The sequence below is a fragment of the Bombina bombina genome, chromosome 10, assembly GCF_027579735.1.
Source record: "Bombina bombina isolate aBomBom1 chromosome 10, aBomBom1.pri, whole genome shotgun sequence".
NCBI lineage: Eukaryota > Metazoa > Chordata > Amphibia > Anura > Bombinatoridae > Bombina > Bombina bombina.
Genome location: NC_069508.1, coordinates 60,917,065 through 60,937,561, shown reverse-complemented (window position 1 = coordinate 60,937,561; position 20,497 = coordinate 60,917,065). Strand labels below are relative to the sequence as shown.

Sequence of the window (20,497 nt, the reverse complement as noted above, 5' to 3'; positions counted from 1 at the left end):
GGCTCCACAAAAAATAAATACACCACTGAGTATAGTGTTACCATTGTATACATTTTAGCAGTTTTTCTTAAGTCTGTACCTGTGAGGTTCTTATTGCCTATTTATTGTAATGTAAATGTTCTGTTTTGTTTTCTACAAAGGAACACTTCATATTAAATTGAGCTACAAAGATTAGAAGCTATGGCACAAAGATACAAGTTGCCGTACAAGGATGGACTCCATCGACTTACTTTGATATAAAAACTTCCATATGTCACTTTTCCTGTATAACTGTTTTCTTGGTGAGAGTACTGAACTGAGGTTGAATATGTATTTATTCCTTTTTGCATACATTAATTATTATTTTGAATGCAAATTAATTGACATTAAAGTAAGGTTTAAAAAATTATATTTTTTTAATTTTAGAAAATGTATTATTATTATTTACACCCCTTGTTCTTTGCGCAAACGGGGAGTAGCAGTCCTCTTTAAACGAGGATTAGAATATCAAATTACATTTCAAGAGTTAGACCCGAGGGAACATTTTATAATTTTAAAAATAAATTTTGGAAAATGTCTAATCACTTTATGTAATGAATATGGACCGAATAATATTGATGAGAATTTTTGGGGACAATTGAAGAAAAAAATTTGTTTGAATACGCTAACTCAAACTTAATTGTCGTAGGTGACTTCAATATGGTGTTCAATAACATTGCTAGATTGCAAACAACAAATAATCATGGGGTTAGAATCTGTAAAAAAACTGTTAGACTTCTTAAAACTTTTTGTAGTACACTTAAGATATACCTTACAAAATAATTCTTACTGCCATAAAAAAGAGATATTTTGGGAAACGGCCAAAGCTGTTATTAGAGGGGTAATAAGAAAATATACTATTAGACTGAGGAAAAAATATTATGCCAAGGAAGTTTAACTGTCAAACTATCTCAAAAATAAATATAATGCATACCTAACCTTGCATAATCAGACAAACTGGAATTGCTATATTAATGCTAAGCAGGAATGGGAAATCATTAACATGCAGAAAATGTCAATTCAGGAGCTTAGATCCAGAGCTAAATTCTATAGGTACGGTATAGGGAAACTTCTAGCTTAATGTGTTAAAACTCAGGAGCCCTATAAATATATAAAGGCAATCAATAAAGAAGGAATTAGGTTAACTAATATTGAATTAATTAACTTGGAATTCTTTAAATATTTCAAACATCTGTATTCTGCCCCAGAAATAAATTATCAAAATAAAAGTAAGTTTTGGCAGAAAATTTTGCTGCCTAAATTGTCCATGGAAGCGATAGATATTCTAAACGCACCCAGTACAGAGCGAGAAATCCATCAGGCAATAGATAGACTTAAATTAGACAAAGCACCGGGCCCAGATCTTCTGCCTGGTGAGCTATATAAAATTCTGAAAATCGAAGTAACTCCTACCCTGCTGAACTTTTTAACGACTATTTTTGTAATGGTAAGATCCTATCTTCTAACTTTTCTGCTTCTAAAATTATGTTAATACCCAAAAAGGGCAAATATTTGGAGCTAATGGACTCATACCGTCCAATTTCCTTGTTAAACTCGGATTATGAATTAATGACAGCTATTTTAGCGCATAGAATTAAATCAACTCTTGGCTCTCTGATACATATGGACCAGGTTGGCTTCATGACACACAGAAGTCCCTCTGCTAATATTCGTAAAAAATTTCTTTTATTGGATTTCTTTGCAACTCCTAATACTAAATCTATCCATGATCTTGCTATACTCTCTGTCGATGCTCACAAAGCGTTTGATTCAATTACGTGGGACCATTAATTCTTTACTATGAGGCAATTTGGGTTCAAAGATCAATTTCTAAATTTTATTAGGTCTATATACGCAAATGCTTCTTCAACTTTATTCATAAATTGCTCACTTACATACTATTTCCCTATGGCTAAGGGAATGCGTCAAGGCTGCCCAATCTCTCCACTTCTTTTCAACCTAGCCATTGAACCTTTGGCCATAATTCTTAGGAAAGTATTAAAGGGGATCTCCCTTGGAAATAAGCGTCTTAAGCTACTATTATATGCAGATGATTTGCTGTTATTCCTCAACAATACACAAATAGAGATACCTATGATTTTAGAGTTAGTTTCAGAATTTGGATCTTTCTCTGGGTATAAAATTAATGTCTCTAAATCGGAAATAAAAATTTGGATTAAGAGACCAATACAGGATGGTTATTCTTTCCCCTTTAAAATTTCTGAAGAATATATTACATATCTTGGAATAAAAATTGGTACAAATCCTCTGAGTTGGTACAAGTTAAACTATTCCCCTCTGTTTGCGAAAATTAAACTAGATCTGATGAATTGGGTAATTTACCTCTCTCAATTACTGCAAAAGTCAATTTAATTAAGATGATTGTATTACCCAAGCTCTTGTATTTAATGCAAAATATTCCCACGCTTATAACCAAAAAAGATGCTAAGCTTTTTGATAACTGTATTAGGTTATTTAATTGGGGGCCCGGTAAAAGCCGTATAGCTCTGGGAAAAATAGCCTAACTAAGGCAATTTGGGGAACTGGCACTCCCCATAATATCCATTTATAATAATATTTGTTTAGCTAAAGTAGCTATGGACTGGCTCACTGGAGGGGACTATGTTGCATATTTGGAAGCGGAACAAAAATTGGTTTACTCTTTTTCTTTAAGTGCTTTACTACACTGCCCCATTAAGCTTATTCCTAATAAAAATAAGAAAAGACATACCATATATTATATTATTAAAGGGCCACTAAACCCAAAATCTTTCATAATTCAGATAGAGAATAGAAATTTAAACAACATTACAATTTACTTCCATTATTTATTTTGCTTCATTTTTAAAATATCCTTAGTTGAAGAAAAAGCAATGCACATGGTGAGCCAATCACATGAGGCTTCTATGTGCAGCAACCAATCAGCAGCTAGTGAGCATATCTAGATATGCTTTTTATCAAAGAATATCAAGAGAATAAAACAAATGAGATAATATAAGTAAATTAGAAAGATGTTAAAAATTGCATTCTCAATCATAAAAGAAAAAATGTGGGTGGAATGTCCCTTTAAAGTATGGCAGACTATTAGAACCACTCTAAATTGTAATCCCTATATTTCGGATCTAGTACATATTGTGGGGAATCCGTGATTTATTGGTGGTCTTAATAATAAGCTATTTAATAGCTGGGCTAATTATGGGTTGATATATGTATGGCAATTTAATGAAAGTGATACACACAGATTATATACCTTTGAGACTCTTAAAGACCGCTACAGTCTTAGGAACACAGATTTCTATGCATATCTTCAAGTACGGCACTGTTTTTTTGAAATAACCAAAGACGTTAATATGGTTTGGTCACATCCAATAAAAATGGACCTATCTTTTTAAAATGGGCAAGCACTCTATTAGCTATTGGTATAAAATGATATTAACCAATAGTGAGCTCAATGCTCTTGATATCTGCATGTTTTCCCGGCAATAGACGTAGACATGGTGAAGCGCAGTATTGTGAGTGTGAGAACGCTACACTATCTGCAATATGGCGAGAATCTCACTTTGGTCCATATGTTTTGGAGCTGTCCGAAAATACAACAATTTTGGCAACATATTACAATTTTGGTTGAGGAAAGTGACAAGAACTAATATTACTTTAGAGATAAAGCATATCTTTTTTTCTGCTAGATAAAAGGGATGAGTTAGATAATATTGATTTTATTAATACACCTATCTTGGGAGGGAGATACCTTATCCTTAGGAATTAGAAGAATTAAACGGAACCTAATGTTAATAACTTAACATTTCTGTTGCAAACACAATTTATAATTGAACAATTTGACAGTTCCAATAACACAGAAACACAGCAGGATAGGTTTGGTATAAAATGGTTGGACTTTCTTAAGCTATATCGGAGCAATCCTCAGAGACAACTTATGACCCCCTTTCAAAATTTAGGGATGAATGGATAAGGAGTGTAGGGCCCCAGATGGTACCTAAAATTCCCTCACTTTTTTTTCCCCCTTTTCTACCCCCCCCCACTCCTTTTCTTCACTTACCAGGATTCAACTTAACTCTACTTTATAGTAGAAGGTGGAGCCACTACGTATTTTTTTGTATAAAGATGTTGTTATTTTGCTTTTTTTTGTTTTTTTTCTGTTCTTTTCTATAAAAACGTTTCAACATTTCTTAGTCCTTACTTATCCTCTTACACATAGAACAAAATATTTTGTGTAGGTATAAGACTAATGATTTATGTCAAGTGGTACAGGTGTATGTAAATGATATTACCTATATGTCTGTTTTAGGGGAAAAAGCTAAGAGTATATAATTTAGTTTTTTTGTCAGGGCATATATGAAAGTCCCCTGTTTTTTTGTTTTTTTTTCTGTTTTATGGTACCTGTACTTTTATGTATCATTGATGACCCTCATACAGCTAAATCTTATATGTTTATTCAAATTTATGCACAGGAATATGATAATTTCAATATATACTTTCTTGTTCTAATGAAAAGAAGATATTATAGGAATATGCACTATTGTACCTTATTTTTGTATTTATGTTTAAAATCAATAACCTTAATAAAAATTTATATTTTAACATTTTTATTTTTAATTTTTTTATGTTTTTATTGATATCACATACTCTAATGGATCTGAACTATTCTTTGCAGAGATCTAGTACCAATATTTAAAAAGGTATTCAAAGATCAGATGAAAAATTACAGACCTGTGAGTTTAACATCTGTGGATGGGGAAAATATTTGATCAATATGAAAATGGTGGTGTGGTCCCCCTCAGTAAATGGAACTGTTATGTCTCTGTCCCCTTTCGAATCTTCCAACAATGTGTCCCTGTAGTTGTCTGATATCAAGTAATCCTCAAAAATAAGGAAAAATCGTATAGTACAATACACAAAGCCCTGATAAAAGGGAATATAGACCCATATTGTTGGGTTGACAAAATTATAGATCAATGTATTCCAGCTTAACCAATTTAATAAAATGGTTAAAAAAATGCTTAATGTATTAAAAGCAATGGGAAAACACAAGGCCCATTGGAGGCTGAAACGATCGTCTGGGGTTGCTGTGTTCCTTGTTCAGAGAAGAATTGCCTGGTATTTCAGTGCTGGACTGACCGTTATAGGCGGGATCAGACTGATATACTACAGAAAAGTTCTACTCTGTAAAAAAGCATTACTGGGCTAAAAAAAAGCTGCACCCAGGTGGTAAACCGCCATTGAACAGGCTAACAATTTTATTGAACTGTTTTTTCGTTCCTGTGAGTGCTCTTCTCTTTGTGTATATTTTCTGATAAAGTGGAGAACCATGGTAAAAAGGTATAGGGGATGTTAATCTGTTGCAAATGACAATAGTGATTTATTGTGGGGTTTTTAAATGGGCTCTAAGGACTTTGAATTTGAAAGACTAAAAAAATAGTTATGTGAGGTTTCTCACGCAGGAATTATGATTGATTAGAATGTTGGCTGCATGTTAGCACCCACATAGTGCAGTGTCTGAGAGGCTTGGTGGTCTACCCTGGTGGGAGTGGCAAGTCTCTGATGTGAAATGCTTGTGCAATACTGCCCCCTGCCCATTTGCGGCCAATCAGCCGCTAGCAGGGGTGTTTATCATCTTGGATACAATCGGGATGCTTGCTGTCCGACACCTCAGAGGGGGTGGACGAGTTAAGGAGCAGCGGTCTTATGACCGCTGCTTCTTAACTTATGTTTCCGGCAAGCCTGAACGCTTGTGCAGAAACAGCAGCATACGCTTCTTGATAAATGTGCCCCAATGAGTACAGTTTTCAATTACATAAAAAGGCCCTTGGAAACTCTGGCAGGAAGAAGTTTGTCAGACCCAAAACCACAACAGAAACTAAAAGACAACAGGTTCAAGCACAGTTTAACACTGGTCAAATTAGGCATGTCTCACTTTCAGCTGTAAAGACAAGATTTCGTACTGCATGCATGACAGGTCGAGTATCAGTAATAGCCATTGCTAAGATTACAAAATAAAATGACCTGCACCATGAGGCACTGTTAGTAGACTACTGAACACTGGAAGAATCACAATTTGAAATCTTTATCATGCATTGTTATTATACAGCAAAGGTCCCAACTGTCAGAGAAGGAAATATGATAGCCTGGGAATGGATCCATGGCACCCTGAACCAAAAAGACTACCCTAGTATATGCCTAGTTGGTCAGGGGTTTATCTGACATCAAGATAATGAGTCCAAACATACCTCCAGGCTATGTCAGAACTATCTTAGAAAACTAGGCTTCAAACTATGGAATGGCCACCAGAGCCTTCACACAAACCCAATCCAGCTGGTTTGGAGTAAATTGGACAGAAAGGTGAAAGCGAAGCCATCTATAAGAAACAACACATTTGTGGGAACTTCTGCAGCAGTGTTGGGAAGAAATGACCAAACAATATTTGATTTTCGTTACAGAAAAAATGCCACAAGTATATTTGGCGGCCATAGCTGCAAAATGTGGCTACGTTAAAGGGACACTAAATCCAATTTTTAGCTTTCATAATTCAGATAGAGCATCCAATTTTAAGCCACTTTCTAATGTTATCAATTTTTTCTTCATTCTCTTGCTATCTTTAGTTAAAAAGCAGGAATGTAAAGCATAGGAGCCGGACCATTTTTGGTTCAGAACCTTGGTTATGCTTGCTTATTGGTGGCTAAATGTCAGTTACCAATAAGCAAGCTCTATCCATGGTTCTGAACCTAAAATGGGCAGACTCTTAAGCTTTAAATTCCTGCTTTTTAAATAAAGATAGCAAGAGAAAGAAGAAAATAGGAATAAATTAGAAAGTTGCTTAAAATTGCATGCTCTGGGGCATGCCCCGTGTTTCTGGCAAGCCTGCAGGCTTGCCAGAAACAGCAGTTATGAAGCAGCAGTCACAAAGACCGCTGCTCCATAACCTGTCCGCCTGCTCTGAGCAGGCGGACAGACATCGCTGGAAATCAACCCGATTGAGTACGATCGGGTTGATTGACACCCCCCTTGCTGGCGGCCTATTGGCCGCGAGTCTGCAGGGGGTGGCGTTGCACCAGCAGCTCTTGTGAGCTGCTGGTGCAATGCTGAATACGGCAAGCGATTCAGCGAGTTCTGTCTGACCTGATCCTCACTGTCGGATCAGGTCCGACAGACCTTGATAACTTGGGGCCTTTATCTGAATCATGAAAGAAAAAAATTGGGGTTTAGTGTCCCTTTAAGTCAGAAGTTAGATTAAATTATGTGAAACAATGATTCCATGATTTCTTATCTACAATTGTTTATTTGTTCTATGCATTTATTTCAAAGTAGAGACATTAAAGCAGAGCTTTCCAAACTTTTCATGTCGGTGACGCACTTTTTAGACCTACATCATTTTGCGACACAGTAATTTAGTTGTACTGGCAAACAGGAGGTTAAACTAACTTGTTTTAAGAGATACGGACACATACATAAAGTATATAATAACAAAATGTATTTACAAGTAACAGTATGTAAGTGCAAGAATTAAAAAAAAGTTTAATAACACCAATAAGAACTAACTATTTTAATGGGATGTATGAGGTTGATGGGATGAACACAATTTCTGAATATTTGGTGGAATATTAAATAAAGACACTCGCATTTCATCATCAAGCATTTTTAAGCTTCCACTTCCTATCCATATATCAAGAGCAGGAGCAGCAATGCACTACTGGGAGCTAGCTGCAAAAAAAACAAAACCTTTCACTTCTGACTTCAGCTCAGCGTTTAAGCTGCCACCCTTAGAGCTCTGCAAGTTACACTGACTACTGCCCGCACTGCAAACACACTGCTGTCCCACTCACTGACTACACGTGCAGTCACAAGCCAATGTGCCAAAGCCGCCAATGGGAATAGTTTCAGTTCCCGCTAAGCTGCGCCAATAGGTTAAGAGGATCTGTGACCCACTAGGTATCAATCACGAGTCAACCACGTGATATGTGTATCAAGCAGGCGGAAAGTAGGAAACCAAAAAAAAATGTTGAATTCCAAACAATTTGTGTTGAAACAGGGACACACCTACACACTGCTGCTGACACACTAATGTGTCACGACACACAGTTTGGAAAGCACTGCATTAAAGGGATATGTTAATAAAAGTAATTTAGAAAGTTGTTTAAAATTTCATGCTTTGAATCATTAAAGAACATTTTCTAAAACTTTTGAATAGTTGTATTCACACATTGGGGCCTATTTATCAAGCTCTGTATAGAGCTTGAAGCCCCGTGTTTCTGGCGAACCTTCAGGCTCGCCAGAAACACAAGTTATGAAACAGCGGTCTAAAGACCGCTGCTCCATAACCTGTCTGCCTGCTCTGAGGCGGCAGACAGACATTGCCAGAAGTCAACCCGATCCAACACGATCGGGTTGATTGACACCCTCTGCTGGCGTCCGATTGGCCGCAAATCTGCAGGGGGCAGCGTTGCACCAGCAGTTCACAAGAACTGCTGGTGCAATGATAAATGCCGAGAGCGTATGCTGTCGGCATTTATCGATATGCAGCGGACATGATCTGCAATATCGGATCATGTCCGCTCGCACTTTCTTAAATAGGCCCCATTGTGTATATTTATATACTGTGTATATATATATATATATATATATATATACATACACACAGATCATTGAAGCTAATTTCCCTGCTATTAACATGGATGATACAGTTTTGTGTGTGGGGGGGGGGGGGAATATACATTATATATATATATATATATATATATATATATATATATATTATATATTTTTTTAGGTTCATACATCCAAAATTTCTATTAAAAGCTTATATTCAGGAGGGCATTTGTCATTTTTGTTATAATGCTCATGAAGTCTGGGCTGTTCTAGCCATGGTTTTAAGAATACATATACATAGTTGGTATTTATTATTTAGCCCTACCACTTTCTCCTCAAAAACCCGTTGAAAAACGACTTTTCTGAAGAAATTGAATCTCATATTGATATTTGAAGCCATATTCTGGACAAGTATTTCCATGGCCCCTTGTGAAACTGTACTTTTTTTCTTTTTTAGCAAATGTATATAAGTTTGGAAGTTCTTAAGCCTTGATGACAAGTTTTTTTAGTTTCCTGTTAGTTATGAAAACATGCTTGTGCAGGCCTATGAAATAGCCTTCTTAAAGTGCCATAAAACAGGTTGAGATCTGTGCATATCCTAAAAGGGCTAATTAAATTAAAAATAGTTTGCATAAAAAAAATGTTTGTTGGCAATTATTTTAACCTTTGACTGCTAAGCCATTTCCCACCTGGGTGCTAATATTTTCTTTTCTTTTTTTTCTTTTTGAAATTTCTTTTTTTAACTTTTTTTTTTTTTTTTACAGACTCCCAAGACTTACACTGTTCGAAAGGTTAGGCGATTACCTTTCCAACAGTGGGTCTTGGGGGTCTGTAGACACAAGCTTCTAAGCAGCATGCCCCCTCCTCCTATACTTAACATTGTTAAGTATAAATAAAGTTGCGCAGTGACGTCATCACGTAATTGCGCGTGACGTCACCGCACATCACGTGAAGCCCCGGCGATGCCTGTCACTCTACAGTGTGTAGGAGCAGTAAGGATCCCCCCAGATCTCCCTCAAGGTGGGAGAGTGCTCATGACGGCTCTGAGCCGTCATTAGCACCAGAGTGAAAAACTCTGTGACGGCTCAGAGCCGTCAGCACTGAAAGGGTTAAAACAATTTGCAAAAATAAGCAAAAATACTTATATAGTCATGCTGTCTGGAGCACTGTGCTCCATCCACCCTTATCAGTGTTTAGACACAGGCATAGGCCTCTATTTAACAAAGGTCTCTCGGACCTGATCCGACAGTGCGGATCAGGTCCGCAAGACCTCGCTGAATGCGGAGAGCAATACGCTCTCCGTATTCAGCAACGCCGCCCCCTGCTGACTCACGGCCAATCGGCCGACCAGCAGGGAGGTGTCAATCAACCCGATCATACTCGATTGGGTTTAATTCCGGCAATGTCTGTCTGCCTGCTCAGAGCAGGCGGACAGGGTTATGGAGCAGCGGTCTTTGTGACCGCTGCTTCATAACTGCTGTTTCTGGTGAGCCTGCAGGCTCGCCAGAAACACGGGGCATCAAGCTCCATTCGGAGCTTGATAGATAGGCCCCATTGTATTTTAACTGAGTTCACAGCTTCTAGGCATGCTCCAGCAGATAATCCCTGTTCACTTTTGCATTCTACTAAAATAACAATAGATATAGATACAGCCATAGAAGGAATGTGTGGGTGGAGTTAGAGCTTTACAGTTTGGAAACTTAAATGAAAGGGATCATACACTGCAGTATAAATGTGCAGGTAAAAGTAATTAAAGTACATATTATTATATTTTGTCTCTATCCCAACTTGTGTTATGTCCCTTTTAAGGGCTATGCTTGTTATGGGATTCAGAAAAGCATAGTGTATGCTCAGGAGACTTTTTCCTAAATTCTCTTGTAAAAAGAAAGGGTTATCCACCTATTAAAAAAATGCCCTAAGGGTATAATGATGATTTGCACATAGGGGTTCCTATGAGCATCTGTTCAAAGAAACGCACAAATATTTACACCACAGTGATCACCTGGCTATTAAAAGCTAAATAGGGGCATGCTTTTAAAAAGGGGCTTCAGGGCTTTAAAGGGACAGTATACACCTTGAGGCTTATTTATCAAGCCGTCAACCGCAAATACGCTGGAATTCCGCAGCGTAATTGTAGCAAGCCTGATTCGCCTCATTTATCAAAGCCTACAGACAGACAAAACTTGAAATTTGTGACGTAACATTCGATCCGCCGGTCTCAGTCCGACACAGATCGATGCTTACGTCATTACAGATGTTCCGAATGCAAATTCGGCACTATCTGACTACTTTTGCAAGTTATCAAATATCTACCAGGTACACTCGCCACTTTTCTGGCCCAGCATGCCTGGTTTTCAATCCGTCGCCTTGGAGGCCGCAGATGCCATAGGAATCAATAGGAGTCTGAAAGCAGAGAAAGCTTATGTTCGCTGCTACCCGATATCCCATTGATTCCTATGGGAGAATAAAAGTTACGTTTACACCTAACACCCTAACATAAACCCAGAGTCTAAACACCCATAATCTGCCGCCCCCTACACCGCCGCCACCTACATTATACTTATTAACCCCTAGTCTGCCGCCCCGACACCAGCGACACCTACATTATACTTATTAACCCCTAATCTGCTGCCCCGACACCGCCGCCACCTACATAAAAGTATTAACCCCTTATCCCGCCACTCCCGGAGCCCACCACAACTAAATAAAGTTATTAACCCCTAAACCCCTGGCCTCCCACATCAGTACCACTTACTAAACCTATTAACCCCTAAACCGCCAGCTCCCCACATTGCCATAAACTAAATTAACCTATTAACCCCTAAACCTAACTAACACTTAACTTTACGTTAAATATTAACTCATCCCTATCTTATAATAAATTTAAACTTACCTTTAGATTTAAATTAAATTATATTAAACTACTATTTAACCTACCCTAACGATTAGACTAAAATTACATTAAACTATATTAAACTATTAATTAATCTACCCTAACTATTAGACTAAAATGACATTAAACTATATTAAACTAATAATTAATCTACCCTAACTGTTATACTAAAATTACATTAAACTACAAATTAAATTAAATATATTATATAGTTAAAAACCTAACCCTACTCAAATAATTTAAATCTACTATTAAAAGTTACAAAGTTACAAAAAACTAACAACTAAGTTACACAAAATAACAAACACTAAGTTACAAAAAAAATAAACACTAAGTTACACAAAATAAAAAAATAAACTATCAAATATATAAACTAATTACACCTAATCTAAGAGCCCTATGAAAATAAAAAAGCCCCCCCAAAATAAAAAACCCTAGCCTACAATAAACTACCAATGGCCCTTAAAAGGGCCTTTTGCGGGGCATTGCCCCAAAGAAATCAACTCTTTTACCTGTAAATAAAAATACAAATAACCCCCCAACAGTAAAACCCACCACCCACACAATCAACCCCCCAAATAAAAACCTAATCTAAAAAACCTAAGCTCCCCATTGCCTGAAAAGGGCATTTGTATGGGCATTTCCCTTAAAAGGGCATTTTGCTCTTTGTCATTGCCCAAACCCTAAGCTAAAATTAAAACCCACCCAATAAACCCTTAAAAAAACCTAACACTAACCCCCGAAGATCCACTTACAGTTTTGAAGACCCGACATCCATCCTCAACGAAGCGACAGAAGTCCTCAGTGAAGCCGGCACAAGTCTTCATCGAAATGGGCCGAAGTCTTCATCCAAGCCGGCAGAAGTCTTCATCCAGACGGCATATTCTATCTTCTTCCATCCGGCGCGGAGCGGCTCCATCTTCAAGACTTCCAGCGCGGAGCATCCTCTTCTTTCGACGTCTTCTTCCAAGCTGATTGGAATAGCCAATAGATTGCAAGCTCAATCCTATTGGCTGATTGGATCAGCCAATAGGATGAACGCTCAATCCTATTTGCTGATTGCAACAGCCAATAGGATTTTTTTTACCTTAATTCCGATTGGCTGATAGAATTCTATCAGCCAATTGGAATCTAAGGGACGCCATCTTGGATGACGTCACTTAAAGGTACCTTCATTCAGCAAGAAGACGTCGATTGAAGAGGATGCTCCATGCCGGATGTCTTGAAGATGGAGCAGCTCCATTTTGGAAGGATAAAGATAGAAGATGCCGTCTGGGTGAAGACTTCTGCCCGTCTGGAGGACCACTTCTGCCAGTCTGGAGGACTACTTCTGCAGGCTTCCTTGAGGACATCTTGCCGCTTGGATGAAGACTTCTCCCGGTAAGTGGATCTTCGGGGGTTAGTGTTAGGATTTTTTAAGGGTGTATTGGGTGGGTTTTTTTTTTAGGTTAGGGCTTTGGGCCACCATAGAGCTAAATGTCCTTTTAAGGGCAATGCCCATCCAAATGCCCTTTTCAGGGCAATGGGGAGCTTAGGTTTTTTTTAGTTAGGGTTTTATTTGGGGGTTGGTTGTGTGGGTGGTGGGTTTTACTGTTGGGGGGTGTTTGTATTTTTTTTTACAGGTAAAAGAGTTGAGTTATTTAGGGCAATGCCCCACAAAAGGCCCTTTTAAGGGCTATTGATACTTTTAGGCTAGGGTTTTTTTTTTTTGATAGGGCTATTAGATGTGATGTAATTAGTTTAAAGATCTTGTCATTTGTTTTTTATTTTCTGTAATTTAGTGTTTGTTTGTTTTTTGTGATTTAGCTAATTTAATTTAATTTATTTAATTGTATTTAATTTAGTTAATTTATTTAATAGTAGTGTAGTGTTAGGTGTTAGTGTAACTTAGGTTAGGTTTTATTTTACAGGTAAATTTGTATTTATTTTAGCTAGGTAGTTATTAAATAGTTAATAACCATTTAGTAACTATTCTACCTAGTTAAAATAAATACAAACTTGCCTGTAAAATAAAAATAAACCCTAACGGCTAGATCACGAGTTTTGTCGGTAGAGCCATGCAGTGCTAATGAGCCTTTTTTTTCAATCGCTCACTTAAAACAACGCTGGTATTACGAGTTTTCTGAATGGCTGCGATAGCCGCAGAAAAGTGAGCGTTGAGCAAAATTTAGCTCCACATCTCACCTCGATACCAGCGTTGCTTAAGTCAGCGGTAAGCTGGCTAAACGTGCTCGTGCACGATTTCCCCATAGGAAACAATGAGGCTGAGCCGGCTGAAAAAAAACCTAACACCTGCAAAATAGCAGCGTTCAGCTCCTAACGCAGCCCCATTGTTTCCTATGGGAAAATAAAAAATATGTCTACACCTATCACCCTAACATGAACCCCGAGTCTAAACACCCCTAATCTTACACTTATTAACCCTTAATCTGCCGCCCCCGACATCGTCGCCACCTGCATTATACTAATAACCACTAATCTGCCGCACCGGACACCACCGCCACCTACATTATACCTATGAACCCCTAATCTGCTGCCCCTAACATTGCCGACATCTACATTATATTTATTAACCCCTAATCTGCCGCCCCCAACGTCGCCGCCACCTACCTACAATTAATAACCCCTAATCTGCTGCCCCCAACGTCGCCGCCACTATACTAAATTTATTAACCCCTAAACCTAAGTCTAACCCTAACCCCCCCTAACTTAAATCTAATTTAAATAAATCTAAAGAAAATTACTATTATTAACTAAATTATTCCTATTTAAAACTAAATACTTACCTATAAAATAAACCCTAATATAGCTGCAATATAACTAATAGTTACATTATAGCTATTTTAGGATTTATTTTTATTTTACAGGCAACTTTGTATTTATTTTAACTAGGTACAATAGTTATTAAATAGTTATTAACTATTTAATAACTACCTAGCTAAAATAAATACAAATTGACCTGTAAAATAAACCCTAACCTAAGTTACAATTACACCTAACACTACTCTATAATTAAATTAATTACCTAAACTACCTACAATTAATTACAATTAAATTAAATAAACTAAAGTACGAAAAAACCCCCCACTAAATTACAGAAAAAAAAATAACAAATTTTAAAACTAATTACACCTAATCTACTCTGCCGAATAAAATAAAAAAGCCCCCCAAAATAAAAAAAATCCCTACCCTATACTAAATTACAAATAGCCCTTAAAAGGGCCTTTTGCGGGGCATTGCCCCAAAGTAATCAACTCTTTTACCTGTAAAAAAAAAATACAATACCCCCCCAACATTACAACTCACCACCCACACCCCCTACTCTAAAACCCACCCAATCCCCCCTTAAAAAAACCTAACACTAACCACCTGAAGATCACCCTACCTTGAGCCATCTTCACCCAGCCGGGCACAAGTGGTCCTCCATACGGCAGAATTCTTTATCCGATCGGGGCATAAGAGGTCCTCCAGATGGCAGAAGTCTTCATCCAGGCGGCATCTGCTATCTTCATCCTTCTGGAGCGGAGCGGGTCCATCTTGAATCCAGCCGACGCGGAGCATCCTCTTCAAATGAAGTCCTAACAATGAATGAAGGTTCCTTTAAATGACGTCATCCAAGATGGCGTCCCTTGAATTCCGATTGGCTGATAGAATCCTATCAGCCAATCGGAATTAAGGTAGGAAAAATCCTATTGGCTGATGCTATCAGCCAATCGGATTGAAGTTCAATCTGATTGGCTGATCCAATCAGCAAATAGGATTGACCTTGCATTCTATTGGCTGTCTAGAATGCGAGGTCAATCCTATTGGCTGATTGGATCAGCCAATCGGATTGAACTTCAATCCGATTGGCTGATAGCATCAGCCAATAGGATTTTTCCTACCTTAATTCCGATTGGCTGATAGGATTCTATCAGCCAATCGGAATTCAAGGGACGCCATCTTGGATGACGTCATTTAAAGGAACCTTCATTCTTTGTTAGGACTTCATTTGAAGAGGATGCTCCGCGTCGGCTGGATTGAAGATGGACCCGCTCCGCTCCGGAAGGATGAAGATAGAAGATGCCGCCTGGATGAAGCCTTCTGCCGTCTGGAGGACCTCTTCTGCCTCGATCGGATAAAGACTTCTGCTGTATGAAGGACCACTTGTGCCCGGCTGGGTGAAGACGGCTCAAGGTAGGGTGATCTTCAGGGGGTTAGTGTTAGGTTTTTTTTAAGGGGCGATTGGGTGGGTTTTAGAGTAGGGTTGGGTGTGTGGGTGGTGGGTTTTAATGTTGGGGGGGGGGATATTGTATTTTTTTTTTACAGGTAAAAGAGCTGATTATTTCGGGGCAATGCCCCGCAAAAGGCCCTTTTAAGGGCTATTTGTAATTTAGTATAGGGTAGGGAAATTTTTTTATTTTGGGGGGCTTTTTTATTTTATTAGGGGGATTAGATTAGGTGTAATTAGTTTTAAAATTTGTGGGGTTTTTTTCTGTAATTTAGTTTATTTAATTTTATTGTAATTAATTGTAGGTAGTTTAGGTAATTAATTTAATTATAGAGTAGTGTTAGATGTAATTGTAACTTAGGTTAGGGTTTATTTTACAGGTCAATTTGTATTTATTTTAGCTAGGTAGTTATTAAATAGTTAATACCTATTTAATAACTATTGTACCTAGTTAAAATAAATACAAAGTTGCCTGTAAAATAAAAATAAATCCTAAAATAGCTATAATGTAACTATTAGTTATATTGTAGCTATATTAGGGTTTATTTTATAGGTAAGTATTTAGTTTAGGGGGGTTAAGGTTAGGGTTAGACTTAGGTTTAGGGGTTAATACATTTAATATAATAGCGGCGAAGTTGGGTGCGGCAGATTAGGGGTTAATAAATGTAGGTAGGTGTCGGCGATGTAGGGACGGCAGATTAGGGGTTAATAAATGTAGGTAGGTGTCGGCGATGTAGGGACGGCAGATTAGGGATTAATAAAATTTAACTAGTGTTTGCGAGGCGGGAGTGCGGCGATTTAGGGGTTAATACATTTATTAAAGTGGAGGTGATGTCCGGTCAGCAGATTAGGGGTTAAAAACATTTATTTTAGTGTTTGCGATGTGGGGGGGGCCCTAGGTTTAGGGGTTAATAGGTAGTTTATGGGTGTTAGTGTACTTTTTAGCAATTTAGTTAAGAGCTTTATGTTCCGGCGTTAGCCCATAAAACTCTTAACTACTGACTTTCAAATACGGTAGGAGTTTTGACAGGAGAGGGTCTACTGCTCACTTCTTCCAAGACTCGTAATACCAGCGTTAGGCAAATCCCATTAAAAAGATAGGATACGCAATTGACGTAAGGGGATTTGCGGTAGCCTTGAGTCGCGGAAGAAAAGTGAGCGGTACACCTGTACCTGCAGGACTCGTAATACCAGCGGGCGTTAAAAAGCAGCATTGGGACCTCTCAACACTGCTTTTTAAGGCTAACGCAGAACTTGTGATCTAGCCGTAAGATAGCTACAATGTAACTATTAGTTATATTGTAGCTAGCTTAGGGTTTATTTTATAGGTAAGTATTTAGTTTTAAATAGGAATAATTTAGTTAGTAATAGCATTATTAGTTATTATCATGAATTAGTGATAGTAATTTTATTTAGATTTATTTAAATTATATTTAAGTTAGGGGGTGTTAGGGTTAGATTTAGATTTAGGGGTAAATACATTTAATATAGTGGCGGCGACGTTGGGGGCGGAAGATTTGGGGTTAATAAGTGTAGGTAGGTTGCGGCGACATTGGGGGTGGCAGATTAGGGGTTAATAAATATAATGTAGGTGTTAGGGTGTTAGGTGTAAACATAACTTTTATTTCCCCATAGGAATTAATGGGGCTGTGTTACTGAGCTTTACGCTGCTTTTTTGCAGGTGTAAGACTTTTTCTCAGCCGGCTCTCCCCATTGATGTCTATGGGGAAATCGTGCACAAGCACATACGACCAGCTCACCGCTGATTTAAGCAGCGCTGGTATTGGTGTGAGATATGGAGCTAAATTTTGCTCTACGCTCACTTCTTGCCTTTTAACGCCTGGTTTCTAAAAACCTGTAATACCAGCGCTGTAGGAAAGTGAGCAGTGAGAAAAACTGCTCGTTAGCACCGCACAGCTCATAAAGCAAAACTCGTAGTCTAGGCGATGATTAACACATTATTTGATGTTTTAATTTGTGAATTTAATGTATTTTTGAAAATATACACTTATTTCATATCTGAAGACTGCAACACACTCCAAAAAAAGTTGGCACAGTCAACTGTTTACCACTGTGAAACATCACCTTTTTATATAAAACACTTATTAAGCTTTGGGCACTGATGACACCAGTTGTTTAAGTTTAGCAAGCAGAATTTTCTCCCATTCATCTATTATGCATGTCTTTAGCTGTGCAACTGTACGGGGGCCTTTGTTGCCTTTTTTTGTGCTTCATAATAAGCCACAAATTCTCAAGCGGAGGCAGGTCAGGATTGCAGGCAGGCCATGCTAGCACCTGCACTCTCTGCTTATTCAACCATGTGCTTGTATACTGGGCACAATGTGGTTTGCCGTTGTCCTAGTGGTAAATGCAGGGACGTCCCTGGAAAAGACGATGTCTGTATGGCAGCTCCAAAATGTATATATATCTGTATGCATTAATGGTGCCCCCACAGATGTGCAAGTTACCAATTACATGGGCACTGACACACCCACATACCATGACAGACACTGGCTTTTGGACCTGATGCTAATAACAGCTTGGAAGGACCTTTTCCTCTTTGGCCCGGAGAACACAACGGCTGTTTTTTCTGGACTGTGTTAATGTATGGCTTCGGTTTTGCATAGTAAAGCCTTAGGGGACGATTTATCATGGCCCGAATGGGACCAAATACCCCTGTTTCTGTGCGAGCCTTCAGGCTAGTTGGAAATAGGAGTTAAGAAACAGCGGTCTTAAGTTCACCAGAACTGCTTGTGCAATGATAAATGCCGACAGTGTATGCTGTCTGCATGTATCAATGTCTGGCGGACATAATCACTACAGCAGACAAATGATAAATCGGCCCCTTAACTTGCATCTGTGGATGCAGCAGCGAATAGTGTTGACTAACAAAAGGTTACCAAAGTATTCCTGATCCCATGTCAAACTATCTATTACAGACTCATGACGGTTTTTAAGACAATGACATCGCACCAAGATTTGACCGGATTCCTTGAATTTTTTAATTATATTGTGCACTGTAGAAGGTGAAATGCCCAAAATCTTACCGATTTGTCTTTGTGGAATGTTGTTCTCAAAGTGTTGGATTATTGGCTGACGCATCTGTTGGCAGATTGGAGAGCCTTGACCCATCCTTGCTCTTGAAGGACTAGGCCTTTTTTGGAAGCTCCTTATATACTTTGATTACACGACTGCCTCACCTGTTTTACATAACCTTCTTATTTCAACTTGTCACATCACTATTAGTCCTCAATTGCCCCTGTCCCAACTTTTTGGGAACGTGTTGCAGTCATCAGATTTTGAATGAGTGTATTTTTTTTTAAAATACATTCAAAATGGGTAGATTCTGAATAGGTATATATTACTCTAGGTGGATGACTTAATAATTGCTCACAAAAGTAATGAGGAAAGACCTAGGAGACGTGACGTATTACCTAGGAATCAACATACAGTATGAGGACGACAGCAGTTTTCTGTTGAACCAGAGATCTAAAATTGGTGCAGTTCTTTAGCAGTTTGGCATGACTGAAGCCAAAGGAGCAAACACTCCCATGGACACAGCATATCTAAAGTTGTAAGGAGAAGATCTTTTCCCTACTAATGATCAGTACAGGCAAGCAGTAGAGGCATTGCTATATATTGCAACCACTACACATCCAGACATCACAGCTGTCATGTCGCTTATCTGTAGACGTGTAAGTAAATCACATCAAGTGGACTGGAATGTAATCATAGTTGAGTCATACAGTATCTCAAACAAATGAAAAACTTGAGTCTAAAACTGTCTGCCACTGGTGACTTAAGCCTGATGGGCTATGTGGACTCTGATTGGGCAGGTGAACTCAACACTCGCAAATCAGCAAGTGGTTACTTGTTCAAATTAGGATACAGTCCTATATCTTGGTCCAGCAAGAAGCAGATCTCAGTGGCTTTGTCTAATACAGAGGGAGAATACATCTCTGCTGTCTATGCTAGTCAAGAAGAGTTGGGCCATGATGACAAAACCGCTCACAAGAAACAGATCCAAAATGGGATTAACGTAAGGAGTAGTTGTTGAGTAGGAATGTTAGAATACAGTGTTCTCATATTTATTACAACAACCACTATTAGTATATTGTCTTTGTATTATATACTGTTCTGTCAGTAGGTGGCAATGTTTGCTATTTCTGTTCCCTGTATTTTGTTGTAACTTCTTGTATTAATAAAAACTATATTGTAGGCTGCTGCCCTGTTCTAGAAAGTTTAAAATTAATTTCCAATACTTACTAAGTTTCCATACTTACTCTCAAATAATAGGCAGATTATTAAGGTTTTATTTGGAGCTCTTAATTTTGCATACTAGTATGTATGCGACCCGGACACACACCCTGCGCTTGAGCAATTTTAATGCACAATAGTACTAATATTTTTGTTATTCAATTGTAACTAGCTAGTTATTTAGGGTGAGAAATACAAAAAGGTAACACTATGGTGAATTAGAGGATGTCATTTTTGTGCAACAGTGTCCCTTTAAGTGATTGGTAACTCACAAACTGGGCTTCTGACACCTGAATAACCCTCACATATATTTCAGAAGCAAAATTCAGCTTACCCAACTTCACTCTAAATTTTACACTACTGGGCTAAATTATGACCAGGAAGATATCATGGAAGATAGAAATATGTCATTCTATAGATATTGCACAATGATGGTACCTTACTGGTGAACTCAGTCACAAAAGTTCACAGCACACTAAATTACTCATTTTTATTTACAAAAAAACTTGCTTTTTGAG

General features: G+C 38.1%; 1 protein-coding gene across 1 annotated transcript in view; it reads left to right on the top strand.

The window, feature by feature from the left end:
- The window catches only part of LOC128641452 (L-selectin), a 123,356-nt gene extending 118,777 nt beyond the window's left edge, over positions 1 to 4,579 (top strand). The window contains exon 13 of the mRNA XM_053694093.1: positions 141 to 4,579. Within this exon, the coding sequence (XP_053550068.1) occupies positions 141 to 156 (16 nt within the window). The 3' untranslated portion in view covers positions 157 to 4,579. The remainder of the gene's footprint in view (positions 1 to 140) is intronic.
- Positions 4,580 to 20,497: the final 15,918 nt, after the last annotated feature.